The sequence below is a fragment of the Physeter macrocephalus genome, chromosome 21 (assembly GCF_002837175.3).
Source record: "Physeter macrocephalus isolate SW-GA chromosome 21, ASM283717v5, whole genome shotgun sequence".
Classification (NCBI taxonomy): domain Eukaryota; kingdom Metazoa; phylum Chordata; class Mammalia; order Artiodactyla; family Physeteridae; genus Physeter; species Physeter macrocephalus.
Genome location: NC_041234.1, coordinates 48,115,851 through 48,133,325, shown reverse-complemented (window position 1 = coordinate 48,133,325; position 17,475 = coordinate 48,115,851). Strand labels below are relative to the sequence as shown.

Genomic DNA, 17,475 nt, shown 5'->3' with positions numbered 1-17,475 from the left:
CCCCGAAGGCCGTGGATGCCCTCCACACACACCCGGCCAGCACTACCTGAGGCAGCTTTTGGGGGGTGGGGTAGAAGACTGAGCGCAAAGCTTTCACAAAGGACCTGTTATGACCACAGGAGTCTAGAGCCATCCAGAGGAACACCTGACTCGGTCAGCTGATGGTCACTAAGGAGAGAGCCTTTTGGCCCCCAAAGGTTTGGGACATTTTTCCCACTGCTGTGCCCCCACCCTCCCCTCTCAACTACTTCAAGAAGGTCTCTGAGCCACAGTTCATTGCAACTATCATTTATTAAAAAATATATGTCTCCTTGGAAGGAACACTGGTAAACCAACTAGTGTCATGCTTGCTTTGAATCTCTGCTTTTCTTCCCTGGGAGGGGTAGAGGGTTGAGCATCACTCAGACTACATCACTTAACATCAGAGAAATCAGAACACTCCCAGCTCACCCCCTGCTCCGCAGAGTCATAATCGGACACCACTTTACCCCTCTTGCCTCCAATCCAGTGTACTGCGCAGGTGAAGCTGCTGCCCTTTTTTTTTTTTTTTTTTTTTTTTTGCGGTTCGCGGGCCTCTCACTGCTGTGGCCTCTCCCGTTGCGGAGCACAGGCTCCGGACGCGCAGGCTCAGCGGCCATGGCTCACGGGCCCAGCCGCTCCGCGGCACGTGGGATCTTCCCGGACCGGGGCACGAACCCGCGTCCCCTGCATCGGCAGGCGGACCCTCAACCACTGCACCACCAGGAAAGCCCTGCTGCCCTTTCTCTACCCACATTCTGGGCCCCACACTTTACAGTTAGCCTCATCATGCTGGTAGGAGAACTGTTAACAGACTTCCTAAATCTGGCTGGTAGCGCTCAAAGCATCTTCGACATGTATGCTTTGCACCGGTTGTAACACAGTGGGCTAGGAAACAACAGGCTCAACCGTGGGGCCAAGCATGTCCCCGCTCTTCTCCCCTGGGTTGTGCCTCCAGCGTGGAGCTGAGGGAAGCATGGTGGCTTCAAAGGAGCATGGTGGGGTGGGGTGCGGTGGGGCGGGGCCCGGGCCACACCTGCCGCCTGTATTTGTGGTCAGAGAAAAACCCCCTTGACCGCAATCACTGCCGTCTGACTCTGGGAAAAAGCAACAAGGTTTCACATCTCAACAGTAAGTGAATCGTAGCTCGACAGCTCAAATTGACAGCATTAAAGTCTACTTTCTTCTTGAAGAAACAGTAAGCTACCAGCTGTTGGTGAGGGATTGGGGTAGGTAGGGCATATGAAGCAGCTGCGAAAAAAACCCAAATCAAACTTTTCATTATGCGGCTGGCCAAGCTCAGGGCCGTTCCACTGTCCCAGTGCAGAGCTGGAAGGCAAGTGACTCCCCGTCCCTGCCAGTGGGCCCCATGACAGGGCCTCGGCTGAGCCCAGCATGTCCCTGGCAGGTGAGTGAAGGGACACGTTACAGTAGGAGGCCCAGCTCCTGTCGGTTCTCACCACTTCCCTTTCCGCTGATGGGATGGCCAAGCCCGGGTCACCTAGTCTATCACGAGGCCCGGCTCCTCCAGAACATCATGAGCCTTTAGAACACCGTCAAATTGGATTCTACACATTCACTTAAATAGTAAAAGTAAAATTTGGAAGAATGAAAAGGCTGACACAGTAGCACAACATGGTTTTGGTTTAACAGCAGCTTAAAAATGAACAAAAAGGAAACCTCTCATGCAGACACATCAGGTGGCATAAAACAATCGGCAATTTAATACGGTGGGAGCACCTTTAGCCATTCTCTCGCTCCCCACACGTGGGCCTGACTGTGCTCCAAGGGCAGCATCGGCTCTAGGCTCACAGCTCCAAGCCTCTGGCCCCCGGGCCAAAGCCCTTTCTCACCGTTCTCTGGCTGACCCCTCCTAAAGAAAAGCCCAGCTCTCAAGAGAATGACCAATGCGGGTGCCCTCGGTACAGCACTTACTACCACTTTCACTCCCTCCCCAACCAGTTGGGATATAAGATGCCATCTGATTGGAATATGAAAATTAAAGCATTTCTCTAATAACACAGTACCATTGATGAAGTCTCCATAGATTTTCTAGTCCAAATGCGTGTGAATATATATATATATTATATGAGTGTATAATATATATATATATAATAATTTCTATATATTTTATATAAATTACATATATATAACTATATATAAATAAGATACTTTCTGTCGCCATGACCGCGCTGTCCCAAGCCGCGAGGCAGTGTACAGATCGTAGCAAAGCCTGGGAGCCTCTCCTCGCGGGGTGCGCGGGGCTCGCTTCATAAGCCGCGCAGCTGTCCAGTCTGTCTTTCCATCAGTCCTCCTCTCTTCTCTTCGCTTCTGCTTGGTTTTATGAAAACAATGACTCTGATGGATTTGCACCTGTGCTAGTGCTTGGGAAAGGTCCATGCAGGAATGGGCGCAGTCACATGATGAGTGAGATGGCATCATCCCAAAAAATAAACTAAAACAAAACAAAAATTTAAAAAAACAGAACAGGACTAGAAAACTCAATTTTTTGGACATATCTAAAAAAGGGGACAAGAACAGTAGTCATCTGTTCTCCCCATGGGGACAGGAATGAAGAGGGAGGAGGGAAAAAGGGACTTGATTTCTTCTGTTCACAATAGAATGGTTGGAGGGGATTCTTCAGAGTTTTTCAGGGGATGGGACCCAAATGTAGTGCCCAGACTGGTCCTCAATGATTTGTTTGATTTTGTTATAAATCTCTTCCAGTGAGTCACCCTGTACAATGGCTGAAGAGGAAAACAGAATTATTACTGTGGTCCACAGCAACCCCCTGCCCCAAACCCTGACAGTCTGGCCCATCCCAACCGTCCCACAGCTCAGCCCCGCTCATTCACTAGGCGGCTGTCTGGGAGCCCAGGGCGCTGGGGAAACTGGTGGGCACTGCAGGCCCGGGGCTTGATGTCAACTTGCTAAGACAGTGAGACTGAGCAGCAACTAGTAGGAAAATGTGTTCTTCAAAAATGTTTACTGAGCACCCATTAGATGCCAGACCTTGTAGATCATGCCCCTCTTGGCTGCCACGAGGCCGGCAGCTGGTAATTCTAACGCAGCCTTACCAGAAGATGTGGAAAATCCTGGTTATCCAGAGCAAGAGCTGAAAAAGCCACAATTTCTGGCAAGGTGCCGTGCTCCTGGGGCCGTCACATCTGCTCCATGTCGGAGGTCAACCCGACAAACAAGGACACGGATGCTAACAGAAAAGGGAGCTCCAAGACCCAAGGTATGCGAGGACAGTTATGAATCCTGTCCCCCGGTAACCTTGTAGCACCACCAGCTAGAGTTTACTCAGCACCACCTTGCACACATATGTCCCTGTACTTCAAGAGGTAAGCAACATATTACACAGAAACCTTCCCAGCCTTTTAGGAACCGACCCTTCTAAAGCAGGTGACCATATAAACACACACACGCACGCGTGTGCACACACCAACAGACAGCCTGAACACCACGCCAGGGAATCATCCTCATCAACAAACGTTCACTCAGTACATAAAACATGCAAGGACAAGTGCTGGATGGGGGAGCCTGGGAGGGAGGGAAACAAACTAAAACAGGGGGCCTACAATCTAGAAGGGACATGAAGATGAACAAAAACGGTCAAAGGCAGCATTTGGTGATGGTGGTTGATACCAGAAACTGGCTGAACTCCTCTGGCTGGAGGGCACTTGAGTACTTTGGAAATGCTTGAGCTCAAAAGCACCCAGAAACTCTGTGCAAGGTGCCTGGGCCTCTTGGAAACACTCACAGAATAGGTGTCCAGCTGCTCCCGTGTTACCCCAGCTGTGCAATGGGGAGACTTACCTGTGAAGTATTCTCCAAACTCCTGCTCCAGTTTCATGGCTTTGTCATAGATCTTATTTGCTTGTTCATATGTCTGCCGTCGGTTCATTTCCCTGCCAAAGACACGGAAGAAAACAGTACCCAAAACTAGGTTCTATGCTTTGATTAACACAAAGGATTGTTCCAGCCTCCCTGAAAAGCTGCTCAGCTGCCCTCTGAGAGCAGCAGCGGCCCAAGGCTCAACATTCCTCAAACCTTCCAGGTTTGAAAGCTCAACCAGTAATACACGCAAGTGCACTCGAATCCAAAGGAGCCCCCAGTGAACATGGTGGGGCACAGACATTCCACTGAGCACCCATTGGGTCTTACCCCTGCCCAACAAACCACCTGATTTTTCATTTCCTTTCCAGGGCCCTCTCCTAGCCGAGAGTCTCAGCAAATACTTACATAAGCGCTTCAATGGACTTGGGCTTGATGAAAATGGCAATGGGGTAAAGTTGTGACTGCTGCAGCCTCTTGATAGCATTGCCAGAAACATCTAAGATGCAGTGCTTGCCCTGAAAAAGCAAAGACTGGCATCAGTCCACCCAGTCCCTGTCTACGCCCTGTGCTAACCCAAACATCCACCTGCGGGAAACATGGGGCCGCCCGGAGAGGCCTGGAGGATTCTACTTCTGAGGTACCCAGGCTCCACACTTTGCTCCTACTACCCAGACAAGGCCACATCTGCAGCTGCAGGTGGGTGACGCTCTGGGGTGAGTTGCACAGAGGAGACAGATGCCTCCAACCCAGGGCTGGGAACACGCAGAGCGGGCGTGGCGTTGGTCAGCACTGCCACTGGGTAGGCCATGTGCTGGAAGGATGAGGATCTACGCAGCACTTTGGCTGGAGCATTTCTGTGCTCCCTTTGAGGGTAATTTCGTAGGGCCACCGCCTCCGCCTCTCCTTACCCTCTCTGCAACTGCCCTCACTGACTGGATGCTGGTCCCATAGAGATTATCGTTGAACTGGCCTGCCTCGATGAACTTGTTGTCCTGAATATCCTTCTCCATCTGTTCTCGGGAGACCACGAAGTGGTAGTCTTGCCCATCCACTTCATTATCACGCCGAGGCCGGGTAGTATCTGCAGGAAGAGAGGAAACGCTCTGTGGTACAAGGACAACGACCTGCCCCAAGCCCCCAAGAGCTGACTTGTTCCCCCCCAACCACCGCTGGGCCCCAGGGCCACTCCAGTGCTTTTCAGATGAGTCGGGGGAAAGAGGCTGGGAAGAAGTTTGTCTTGCCTACATCTCTTCTAACCGCCAGGTTAGAAGCTGGGAGCTATCTGCTTTAGCTTCAACTGGACCAGAAAGGTGGGGTTTCCTGGGCCAAGGTCTGGCAGACAGAGGGTGCCAAACGTGGTACAGGAGCCAGCAAGCCTCACAAGCCGACCAGCGGGCCGCACCCACACCTCGTGGGCTGGGCACCGCCAAGCGCCCAATCGTTCCCAACCACCACCACTCAAACTCCTCTGCAAGGGAGTGAGCAGGCCGGCCTGATGTCTTAATCCTCCCCACATCAGCTTTGGGAGAATGCATTGCTGCCTAATCTCTTCCAGGGTGGGTTTTTTTCTTTTTACATTTTTTAAAACTACTTTTTCAGCTGTGCCGGGTCTTACTTGCGGCATGCGGCATCTTCGTGGCGGCACGTGGGATCGAGTTCCCTGACCAGGGATCGAACCTGGGCTCCCTGCATTGGGAGCGTGGAGTCTTAGCCACTGGACCACCAGGGAACTCCCTCTTCCAGGGTGTTAGATGCACCCTGTTCCCAGAGAACCCTAGAACCTGGCCGCAGGCCCTTTCCATAAAACATCAGAGCAATAATTCCCAGGGCACCAATGCCTCCCTCCCAAAGATGCCCTGGGCTTTTACGTGGTACACAGGATCCAAATTTATGCGGGAACTCCGAAATCAGGTCATCGTTGACTCTGTCCTTCATTGGGCCCAGGATGATGACAGGCCTTGCATAGTGAACTGGAGAGCAAGCACAGAGACAGTGAGGCCCCCACCAGACGGCCTGTTGTCCCTCCCCATATGCCTGGAGCACTGAGGCTCCGGAGCCACTGCTCAGACGGGAGAGCACATCTTCAGCCATTCTGCCTTTTAACTACAAAGACACCAAAGAGCCTTTAATTTGAGAATATCTAAGTCCAAGGCAAGTATGAAATCAGAAGCATCTCCCTTTCCAACAGATTCAGGAGAAATCTCTGCATGGGCACCAACAGCTGAGCACGGGTTTTCAGAGCAGCCACGGAAGGGAGGGACCAGAGCCTCTCTTTTAGCAGTGGCCACATCCACTGAAATCGACCTCTGCCATCCATGTCAATCTGTCCTATCCTTCGGAAAGCATCCCAGCAGCAAGCAAAGGTATAGTGAGGGATGCACACTGGGTGGCCTTCCCTGTTCTCTCTAACGCTAGGAAGAAGTAGATGAGAAGGAGGCACCCAGGGGCTGGCTGCCCTCCTACTCCCCCACCTTCACCCCTCTGCCGCCACGGCCAACCACTGGGCCAGGCCCCATGACCACCAGACTGGCTCAAAGGCAAGGCTCTCAGAAGGGGGCTTACTTTCTTGCCGTGTCACTGGCTCATATGACAAAATAGCATCCTCTTGTCCTTCTGCAACAAAAAAGGGAGACATGTTAGCACTTTATAATCTGCCTCCCTGTGTCCTCATCTCCCTACAACGTTCACTTCACCCCCGCCTCTGCCAGAAAACAGCCTTGTCAGCTGGTACTTGCTAACACCTGCCCTTGGGCTTGTCTACTTCCCATTGGCAAGAAAGCACAGGAAGACCTTCACCGCCCCTGGGACAGGAGTCAGGAGTCCTCTTGTTCAGTGAAGTATAGCTGAGCAAAGGGACATGACCCAGAAGCCATGAAGCCTCCACCAAAAGCCACCTCAATTTCTCAGAACTCTTCTTATATGTAATAGTCTACTGTGCTCAGTTGCCTTCTTGCTCTGCTGAGAATCACAGGAAAGCGTCAACTGGTCGAGACACACCGCCTGTGTCCCCTCATCTGCGGGCAAGGGAGTCAGGGCACTCATGCAGGTCCCCAAAGATGCAGCTAAACTTTGCCCCTTTTAAGGGTCTACCTATCTCCCCTTCACTGGAAGAAGCAACCAGAAAAGTGGCACAAGGCTGGGCTAAGGTCCTCAGTGCCCTTTAAGAGCAGTGCTGAGCACTGCTCTCCCCTCACCGTAGAGCTCCATCTATCCTAGCAGTGATGAGCTCTTCCTAAAACAGTCACCAAGCGACGTGGTACTGGGCGCTAGGAGGTCCCAAAGTGGCTGACGGCAGTGCCGGGGAAGGCAGCGATATCTGCATCAAGCCCCAGGATGCATTCTCAGGGCCTCCAGCCACAACTCCTGAGAGGCCAGTAGTCCCAAAGTTCATGTGGCTTGAATTGTGGCTTCTCTGGCCTGGTCACAGGATCTCTGAAGGAAAACTGGGCAGTCATCTGGTCATTTAGCCCAGCTAAAAGGTAAGGACACCAAGCCTTAACCCAGGAAGTACTAGTGACCTGGAAAGGCAATTCAGAACAATATCCCACAGGAGCCATTCTTCTTTCGGTCTCTGAGCAAATCTGTAAAACTGGCAGCACCTACAGCCCATAGTGGCTATGGCAGGGATTTGCTCACTGGCTGCTCAGCCTTCCCAGGGAAGCTTTTAAGTCAGGTCCTGGCCAGAACTGCAGGGCTTATGCTCTCCCCTTTAATCCACAGCCTAAACCCCATCCCATAAGGACAAAATGGCCACAGCATTTCCAGGATCTCCAAGTGTACATGGCTAAAAGAAGCACTAGCCTCTGAACAGAAATGGCAGCCGTGCAACGCTGGAATGAGGATGGCTGGGACACGTGGTAGAGCTACATGACATGGGGGAGAATGACACACACTTACTGGAACTGCTTTCGCTGTCACTGGTGTTGGATGTCACTCCCTCTGCAAGCCAACAAGAAAGAGACTCCGATTCAGAACACACCACTGAGAGGTCACACGCGGCACAAAACTCAAATGCTCCAAGAGCCAGACACTGAGCTGCCAACCAAGTCAGGCCACGGGAGGCCTGCCACATCAGGCTACCAGCTGGGAGGCACAGCTCCAATCCTGAGCCCCAGCCACCTTGCACTTGTCCCCAGGGCCCTCTGGGGCTGCCAAGGCCCTCCCTATAGACTACCAGCTTCCAATCTTTGGCAGCATCCTCTTCATCTGAATCAGAAGAACTGACTTGGATGGTTTCCAAATCCTATCCCAAAATGCACCTCCCAATGTTAGACAGGCAGTGACAGTAGCAAAGAGAAGCCCAGCGACCAGGCTGCTCTTGAACTTCCTCCCCACATAGAACCCCTGAAGTACAGAATTGTGCAGGACTAAGAGGCTAAGCACTGGGTTCGTTGAGCAGTCAGCAGGGAATGACGTGTTGGCCAATGGGTGGAACCAAGAGCCCTCCTGCCACTGCTACCTGGAAAGAGGGCTTGGCCCCAGCGGTGAAAGGGGATGCTCCTCCGTCCAGGAGAAGACAGACACATCACAACACAGAGACAACAAATGAAGAAGAACACTGGGAAGACAAGACGATCCTCCTGTCTCAGACTGTTGGGGCCTCCCCGCATCTGAGCGGGCACAGCAGCCACACTCACAAGAGGCAGAGAGCACAGTTTGGCCCAAAGAAAGCCCATTGCGCCCAAGACGACAGGTGAATGAAGATGAAACATGGAAACAACGAACTATGGAGTGAGACACTGCTCGTTTCAGCCAAGAAGACACTGTTCCAGACCGTGATATGCTGTGGCCCCCAGGAAGGACTGGCTGAGTCACCACCCATGCTAGTTCCTGAGCAACCCCCCGATGAAGCTCCTTTACCATCATGCCTTTATTGCTTATGGAAGGAGAGTATCCACTAACAGAACCTGCCCGGCACGGCCGCATGTGTGTGCATGTGCCTGTGTGTACAGCAGGGAGGCTAACGCCCTGTCATCTAGGTCCCTTCGTTTTTCAAGTCTAGGATTATTTTCCAGAGGGGCGAGGTTGGTCAGAGTTTTCCCAAGCTAAAGCACTAAATATATATAGTCCAGAAAACGCTGTCGAGGCTCCCACCCGCTCAGTCCCGTAGAGATGCTCTGTGGGGAGCCAGCCCACAGCCATCTGCTGAGGCCCCTGAACCTTCTGGGGCCTCAGGTGTACGCTGGGTAAAGGGCTTCACGGTACTCTTACCCCCTGTTTAGAGAGACTGAAACAGCTAATTCTTAAGTCCAATTCGTTAGTGCTGCGTCACTGGAAGAATACAATGGGTGGGCACCCCTCACCTCAACAACAGGTTAGAGATGAGCTGAGTGGTCACCCCTGGAGAAGCACTTCTTGCCCCCCCTCACTTATAAGGTGGGATGCCAAGACGGCTCCACACCATTTCAAGGTACAAAAGGAAAAAAAGAGACATGAATGATAGGCTTTTATTAGGGTACCAGGGATCCAGAGCAAAAGTGTGACATTCAGAGCCACTTCTAATTCCTCCTGCTGTGGTACCAGTTCTCACAAATTCTCTCACTGCCCTCCCCTCCGCCCTTTGCCCTCACCCACGTCCCCTATACCCCAACCCCAGCAACTCCACTCATGCCAGAAATAGTTAACGGTATGTAATTTTGACTTACTCAGGTTCTTTGCTCCATAATAATCGTCACTTAACCCAGGGAAGTCCTAATTTCACAGACAGCAGGACAAAGTGGGAGGGAGGGAGGGTGGGAGGGAGGGAGGGAGGGAAAGAATTGGGGGAGAAGACAGAAAATAGAGAAAAAAGACAAGGGGAAGGAAGAATACAGAGCCAGGTGAGCATCAGTGACAGAAGTATGAAATATTATGAAGACCTATAAATATAGCCAGGTTAAGAACTTTGCTACAGAAAGAACATCCCAGGTCATATATGATACCTGGACTTCATGCTGCCCAGTTTGCTGCCAAAAGGCCCTGGAGTGGATGACCTTTTTGAGGTGGTCTATATATAGCCTACAGGCCAACAGGACAAACAGGTGACTTACCAAGGCTTGGAGCACCTGCTTTGACTAAATGTGTAGTTACACAGCCATCTCTGCTTTGCCCCTGAAATCACCATTTCCCTCTGAGGGTGAATGAAAAATCAAACATCTATGTGTGGCAGACAGGCCGGCAGAATTATCATCATCCCAAGGAGCTTTCGTCCAATACTGACTCACTCTGTCCAAACCCTTCAGGGAAAGCTTCATGCAGTCTGAGGTGTGGGCTTCCAAGCTGACCCGAGTTGTGCAGACCACAGGGGATGAGCTCAGCTTCTGGAGAATAAGCACTAGGCAGTTCCAACTCTTATCCAGCAGCCAATCCCCTCCCCCGTTCAGCTGGGCCGCCCAACAGCGAAGCCTCCCCAGGCTGGGCTCAGCACGGAAGTTCTGGAACTTGTCTGGTAAACGAACTATGGTGACCTCACCTCAGGCCTCTGTCTCAGACTGCCTCCTACTGCACCTAGTGCTTCTTACTGAGCTACCCAGGACTGTGAGCCCTAACCTCCATCTGGATGAGGGCACCCTTGTAATCTACTAGCTGCCACCCCAGACGCTGATGACCTATGTATCCCATGACCATGGAACATGCTGGCCTAGAAAAAGGACATTCCCTATCGGAACTAGTCAGTCTCCTGCTGTCCCAACAGCTCAGGACCCCGAGACCCCTCCTTGTGAGGCAGAAGGGGAGAGGTTTACAATTCACCATGAGCCATGTGAGAAATAATTTAGCAGCCTGACCTGGTATTTAAGGTTAGGGTGAGAGCAGTTAATTTCTGAGGCACATGGTAGAAAGAGAATATTTCTCAGGATGGCAAGTTCATTTAGCCCAGCTTTATGGCCTTTTCTATCAAACCAGCTTTGTGTTGCTCAATAAACCTTTATTTGGACAATGTTTAGTAAACCCTGTTCGGAGTCAATTCCTTTAAGCAAGAAGAATTTTATTTTGAACGCTGGCTCTGTAACACTCTGGGAAGACAGTGAGTCGTTAGAGCTGTGTGAACATCCCTATGCATTACACGCATATGCACGTGCATGTAATTCAAGAAGTAGGCCCAACTCCAGGTGTCCAGGGAAGAAAAGGTTCTTCTCTTGACATAGATGAGTGAAGATAAGGGAAAGAAAACACAAGAGGAAGAAGCCAGGAGAGCAACACTGAATCCCTAGACTTGGTTTTCTTGAAAAACCATTTTTCTGAACTTGACACTGTAGATGATAACTGCTCACCACCCACCACCGCAGAGTTCAGCCAGGCACTCCCTATGCCTGTGCCAGTGACTTTCTGGTGGGCAAGCCCTGGAACCAGTTCTATCTCAGAGCCTCCAACATTCTTTCAGAGCGAGGAGCTGGACAAAAAAGACCCAACGTCTCCCTGTGCAGACCAACTTCTACCCTGACTCTGCAAATAAGCAGGTACACACACACACACTCACACGCATGCACACATGGCCGACAGACGGGGGGACCGACACACACGGACACATACACACCCACACCCATACCCACACACACTTTCCCAGCCTTCGGTGCAAATGAGGAAGAGAGGGCGGGGCTGTGGGTGGCCTGCTCTCTGTTCCCTGCTGCTACTTACGTTCCTGTACGCTGCTCTCCTGGGCCATGTTTTCTTTGCTCTTGTAAAATGGAAACTTTCGAGAGAGGCGGAAACTCTTTTTACGTTTCGTTTTGATCGACTGTGAAAGAACATGAACATGGAGGGGAAGGACAGAAGAAAAAAAAAACAACAGAACAATGGATTTTAAAGCATGCAAGAAAAACTAAAATGGAGACAATGGTGAGCTAAACAAAAGACCATCTCTCACAAATGGAGTCTATGAGATTAAATGAAAGTTGATGTAAGAGGAAAATTATGTTTACAGGAAAATGTTGTATAGGGATGTTAGAGGTTTCTACCTAATCCAGACTCACAGCACTCACTGGTACTTCCTAAAGGATAAAGGTCACTGTAGCCTCCTGGACACATGCCCTAAGGTGCCACTGATACACACAGAGTCATCTACTCCGTGTCTCTCTTCCCTCTACCGCTCCGGAAGTTCTTTGGCCTGTGAAGCTCACAGAAGAAAAGGGGTGAATGGAGAGAGCCCTCATGCCTTGTTTGGTCTGAAGGGCGGTCGGAGCTCTGGGGCTGGCCTTGCTGGCTGGATGACGAGGCCAGGCTCTGTTCAGGGTCCCCACAGCTCCGAAAGGGTCTACAGCCAGGGAGACACCCACAAGTGGTTTCATGTGCCCCAAGAAAGTCAGCCTTCCAAACAGTCCAACTCCAACACATCTTCAAGAGCCAGTTACCCAGGGAGGAGTAGTATACACTGGCTGTAGAGGTTGGGTGCCCGCTCTCTCTGCTTTGTGAAAAGCAGTCAGTATTCTGATAGGACAGAGCCAGCGCCCTGAAAAAGAGATATTCTTTTGTGCTCGCCAGTTCTCTTATCCACCAGACAGACTTCAAGCTTCTTATGCCTCTTCACATATGGCTGACTTCCTTGGGGATCCCCACTTACCCTGTTAGACTCAATCATCCCCGTCCTGGCATGAAACTTCACGGTTTTCAATCGAGCCCTTTCTTTCTTTTCCACCCTGTTTTGGAGTCAGAAAGAAGTCCTGTTACTGCCAGTGTATGGTCTCAGCAGTGGGTTGCAGTGGGCACAGCAGCCATCTTTGACTCACTGAATCGTAACCATGTCCTGAGCACCAGCTCTCTACCAAAAAGGAGTAATAAAGCACATCCACTGCTCTCAAGCAACTTATATTATAATAGGTAAAAAAGAAATCAATACCAGGAACAGGGTAAGGAAAACCTCTCTCATGATCATGATGACTCACCTCTTCTTACTGGGGATCACACCAATTTGCTCACTTTCTCCATGGGGGGTCACCAGTCTCGCCTGCCACCACTCATCATCAGAGGCGTTAATGACATGTAGAATGTCACCATAGGAGAAGCTGAGGCCTTGGCTCGGCAGGCAGCTGTCCCGAGTCCGGTCATAATCAAACAAGGCCCTGGAAACAAACAGTGAAAGATGAAATGGTTATCTCAACCCTAAATAGGTGGAAGGATAGCAGAGGAAGGTCAACCCAAAGAGTCAGCACACACCCAGCAGCCTTACAGCAGACCAGAAGGAATTCTGTGGGAGACTGCATCCTTCTTTTTAGTCTTGACATTGTAAATATCCCATTCTCCCAACAAGGGGCATAAGGGAAAAAAATCTTTCACGAGTCCCATCTCCTCCCAGCTCCTGGACGTGAAGTGTGAGTCCAAAGCAGAACACCCTCGCTAGTCTTCTCCCTCAGCCACATCCTAGGGAAACAAGTTAGCTCTGCCAACGGGCTGTCTCAGTTTACAACAAATCTTTAAAAAGTAGTTGAAGATAGGACACAAAAATGTTAACTACAATCCCAAACAATGAATGGTAAATGCTGTATAAATACAAAAGAGAAAAGGGCCGTGCATCCTGGGGCAGCGAAAGAAAAAGCTAAGGCTGATGTTGACCCGCACAAGGATAAAGTTGAAGGGGCCCCTATAAAGAAGTCTCCCAGTTCAGTCTCTCTCTCTCTCATATACGGGGAAACGGAGGCTCAAGGAGGAAGAATAATTTGACTGAGGTCACACACCAAACTAACTGGGACAGAAGCCAGGTCCTCTGACAAGACATGCAGAGTAAAGATTAAAGGGGGAGGGGTAGGAGAAGGTGTGGAGAGAGGTATTCCATCTAGGCTTGAAAAAAAGGAGGAGACCAGCTTGGTTGCAGCTGAGAGTCATGGAAAATGAGGCTGGAAATAAAGGTCTGGCGCCAATTTTGGGAGGTCTTGAATAGACCTGATCTAGTGACCCCTGAAGATTTGGGAGTAAGGAAGTGACACATCAAAAGAGACTTAGGAACATTAATCTGACCTCATATATGATGAGATAGCAGGGAAAGGGGGTGGATTTGAAGGAACATTTAAACCAAAGCTACAAGCTCAATCCTTCAGGATACACCGCTGACTTCGGCTCTGGTGAAGCTGGTACTTGACAGTAGAGCTCCCCTGCTTAGGGAACAAACACATCTACATGAAAGTGTCTACTTTTCTCATCCACTGGATCTCTCCTCATACGCAGTCACCACAAATGGGTGATTTCAGTGAGAAGTTTGTATTTTTCTACTTGCAATCTAGGCTCTGTCTTCTTCGTATTCTTTGTTAACACCTTTACACATACAGCCCAGCAGATTTCCCAGAACTAGTTCCAAGACTTAGACTTCTACCTGCAATAGAGTGATCTGTGGCTCAGAGGGAAGCTGCAAAGTAAAACATATTATTTCCCCATGTGCAGGCCGGCCCAAATGAAATGCAGAAGGTCATAAAACTGTGGCGTGTGAAACACCCATCTACATCTTAAACTTCTTAAAATGGAATCCTTAAGAAGTCACTTGTCAGAGTATTTGAAAATGAAAATACCCAAATTCTGACAAAAAGCCCTTTATCTCCCTCAATTTACACACTCAAAGCAATAAGGAGAGAGGCTGAGGTCAGCAGATTAAGGAGGCCCTCCATCCCCAAGGTTCTTTCTGGGCTTTGTGTGATAGAATCATATCTGAACACATTTGCACTGCATTCGAAACTGAGTGTCCTAAAGCAAGGAAGCTATTCTGTCAGAGCTTCCTACGAACACGTGCATGGTGAAGACCTTATCCTAAGTGACAATGAGAAACACTAAATGTCATTATGGGCTTCAAAGATTAAAACAAATATAGTAAGGAAAAGAACAGAGCTTGGATTCTGCACAAATTAGTTTGGGGAGGGAAGGAAGATGTTTAAATGAGTTAGGAGAGATTAGGATGAGGCTGTAGAAGATTAGAAGGGAGAGTTTACTGGTTACAAGTTTAAAACATAAAAGGGACCATCCAATATATATTTTAGCACCTCACAGAACCATATTGACCTTTGGCAACAGCAGTAAGAAGCTGGAGTACATACAGTAAAGTTGATGTAAACACTTTCTGGATGAGGAATCCAATTATTGGTAATTGATTAAACATCTGAGATTTAAATAAAACTAATAGGTCAGTTTACTTCCAAGATGAATTTTGGATACTTTACAATATTAAAACACATAACACGAGCTAACTAAAAACAAAGTAAGCACAGATCCAAGGCAACAAGAATGCCAGCAGTTCCCACTGCGTGTCAGGAATGGAACTGTTTGGTTTGTTTTTAAACCACAGGCATGTGTTCCTTTTACGACTTTCAAAAAATGTAACTCAATTTAAAAAGGAACTGCTTTCAAATATTTTAGCTGTTTCTTTTTATTTTCTAACATATTTCTAAACAACTGCTTCTTCTTGCTTTGTTTTTTACATTTTAGACATTATGCATCGGTCTTCTAAAGCACTCACCCATTCTTTTTCCCCTGCCCTCCCAATTTAGTTACATCGCATTTTTTTGGTTAAACAATATTTAATTTTACATCATTATGTAAGTGGTGTTCATAGATGACTACCCCTCCTTTCCTATAAACTTTTTCTATTGTTGTTTTTTTTTTAAAACAAATTTATTTGTTTATTTATTTTTGGCTGCGTTGGGTCTTCGTTGCTGCGCGTGGGCTTTCTCTAGTTGCCACGAGAGGGGGGCTACTCTTTGTGGTGGTATGTGGGCTCCTCATTGCGGTGGCTTCTCTTCTTGCGGAGCACGAGTTCTAGGTGTGCAAGCTTCAGTAGCTGTGGCACAAGGGCTCAGTAGTTGTGGCTCGCAGGCTCTAGAGCGCAGGCTCAGTAGCTGTGGTGCACGGGCTTAGTTGCACCGCAGTATGTGGGATCTTCCCAGACCAGAGCTTGAACCCATGTCCCCTGCATTGGGGCAGGCGGATTCTTAACCACTGCACCACCAGGGAAGTCCTCTACTGTTTTTTTTCCTGGTGGAAATAAATGCCTGATTTTTCATTTGACTATATTTCTACATCCCTATTATTTTGTAACTCCCTTATTTAACACACAGAAGGCTATTTAGATTTACTATTTCTTTTTGTTACAGTTAAAATATTTGAAAGCAGTTACCTTTGTGTAGCTAGAAAGGGGGTGAATAGGCAAGGGATTAAATTTTTTGCATATGCCATTGTAATATTTGACATTTTAAACTATCCATATGCATTAATTTCATTAAAAATTAAATTAAAATAATATAAGCAAATTATAGAATATTTGAAAAATATAAAGCCTAAAAATAGAAAAATCACATTTAATGTAACTTAGCAGTAACTCTTCATACTGTTGTGGTATTATATAATATTGCATAATAAATACACAAATCAAAAAATACATATTTCCCTAAGTTACAAACATGGTGTGTATACACAATTTTGCAACCTTACTTGTCACTTGAAATTGTATCATTAATGTTTCCCATATCATTGACTATTCTTCAAAACTAATATTTTAAATGATGATACAATAGTCTATTCTTAAGGATATTCATTAATTAAGCAAATATTGATCAGCATCTAATATGAACAGACACCACTCTTCTAGGCACTTTTAAAAAAGAAAAAAAAAAGGGCTGGGGGAGTCAATAACCCAGGCACCTGACTTGAGTCATTTACTTCAGATGAGGAACCTGTTTGGCTCTAAGTTCCCTGGCAATAAAGGTAAAAAAGGCAATTTCCCAATAAAATGTAGTACCTAAGTTTACCTACATTCTATCTGATGAATGTGTGAATGAGCAAGAGTGAACAACAGAATGGACAACGCTTTTTTTAAACCATGATTTTGTTAAAAACATAGCAGCCTAAAATTTGAATTTGAAATTCTGAACAATATCATTCTCAGTTGAGAACGTAAAAGGTGAATTGACAAGAATTTCCTTTTCTTTCAATCGGAACAGCAAATGAGAAGAGCTCTGCAGAACACTGAAACCTCAAGGGTCATTTCATCCCACTTCCTATCTAATAAAGGAAATTCCTTTGATATTCTCTAAATTTCTTTCCAGTGCAAACATTTAATGAGTCTGAGTCCTTCCTAGGTCTTCTCTACCAGGCTAAACATTCCTAATTCCTTCAATAGTCCTTCCATTGTCATGATCTTGATTTGTTTTCCAAATCTCTTCCTGCTGAAATTTTGTCTGACTAAGAGCTTGAAAAGTGCCTCATAGACAATGAAAACCAGTCCCAGAGATGCACAGGGCCTCATCTTAGAGTTGTATGATGGTAAACTCTAAGTCATGGTCACATTTTTAAAAAAGAAAAAAAAAAAAGCTAACTGTCCACTTGGCTATGTCTGGAAAATGTCTTTCTTCCATTATTTACATACTCACTGAGTCTACTTTGGGGCACTGTGTTTGACAGAAGGGAGATACAGAAGCAAAATGAGTCTTGGCCTTGTGGAGTGTGCTATCTGACAGAGTGTGTCACAGCAAGAGGCACAAGGGCAGGACAAACCAAGGCCTAAAAGCCTTCAGAGGGAGCATAGGTCATAGCGAGCTTGGGGAATCTACGGGGAGGTGTTAACTTTGAACTGGGCCTCGATGACGGTTCAGATTTCAAAGACAGAGATGGGGAGAGGCCCTTCAGGCTAGAAGGAACAGCAGGAGCAGAAGCTCGGAGGCAAGC

General features: G+C 48.1%; 1 protein-coding gene across 9 annotated transcripts in view; it reads right to left on the bottom strand.

Annotated features, from left to right (window-relative positions):
- Positions 1 to 566: 566 nt before the first annotated feature.
- DLG3 (discs large MAGUK scaffold protein 3) overlaps positions 567 to 17,475 on the bottom strand; it is a 72,828-nt gene continuing 55,919 nt past the window's right edge. For 7 of the 9 annotated variants that reach the window (XM_055081938.1, XM_028482958.2, XM_028482961.2 and 4 more), the window contains 10 exons: positions 12,720 to 12,896; positions 12,398 to 12,473; positions 11,476 to 11,575; positions 7,759 to 7,800; positions 6,424 to 6,474; positions 5,730 to 5,831; positions 4,770 to 4,942; positions 4,267 to 4,376; positions 3,841 to 3,932; positions 567 to 2,765 (listed from right to left, as the gene is read on the bottom strand). In XM_055081938.1, the coding sequence (XP_054937913.1) occupies positions 2,659 to 2,765; positions 3,841 to 3,932; positions 4,267 to 4,376; positions 4,770 to 4,942; positions 5,730 to 5,831; positions 6,424 to 6,474; positions 7,759 to 7,800; positions 11,476 to 11,575; positions 12,398 to 12,473; positions 12,720 to 12,896 (1,030 nt within the window). In that variant the 3' untranslated portion in view covers positions 567 to 2,658. Of the gene's footprint in view, positions 2,766 to 3,840; positions 3,933 to 4,266; positions 4,377 to 4,769; positions 4,943 to 5,729; positions 5,832 to 6,423; positions 6,475 to 7,758; positions 7,801 to 9,506; positions 9,553 to 10,064; positions 10,161 to 11,475; positions 11,576 to 12,397; positions 12,474 to 12,719; positions 12,897 to 17,475 lie in introns of all 9 variants that reach the window. The other 2 variants (XM_055081940.1, XM_028482960.2) reach the window with 2 other exon arrangements.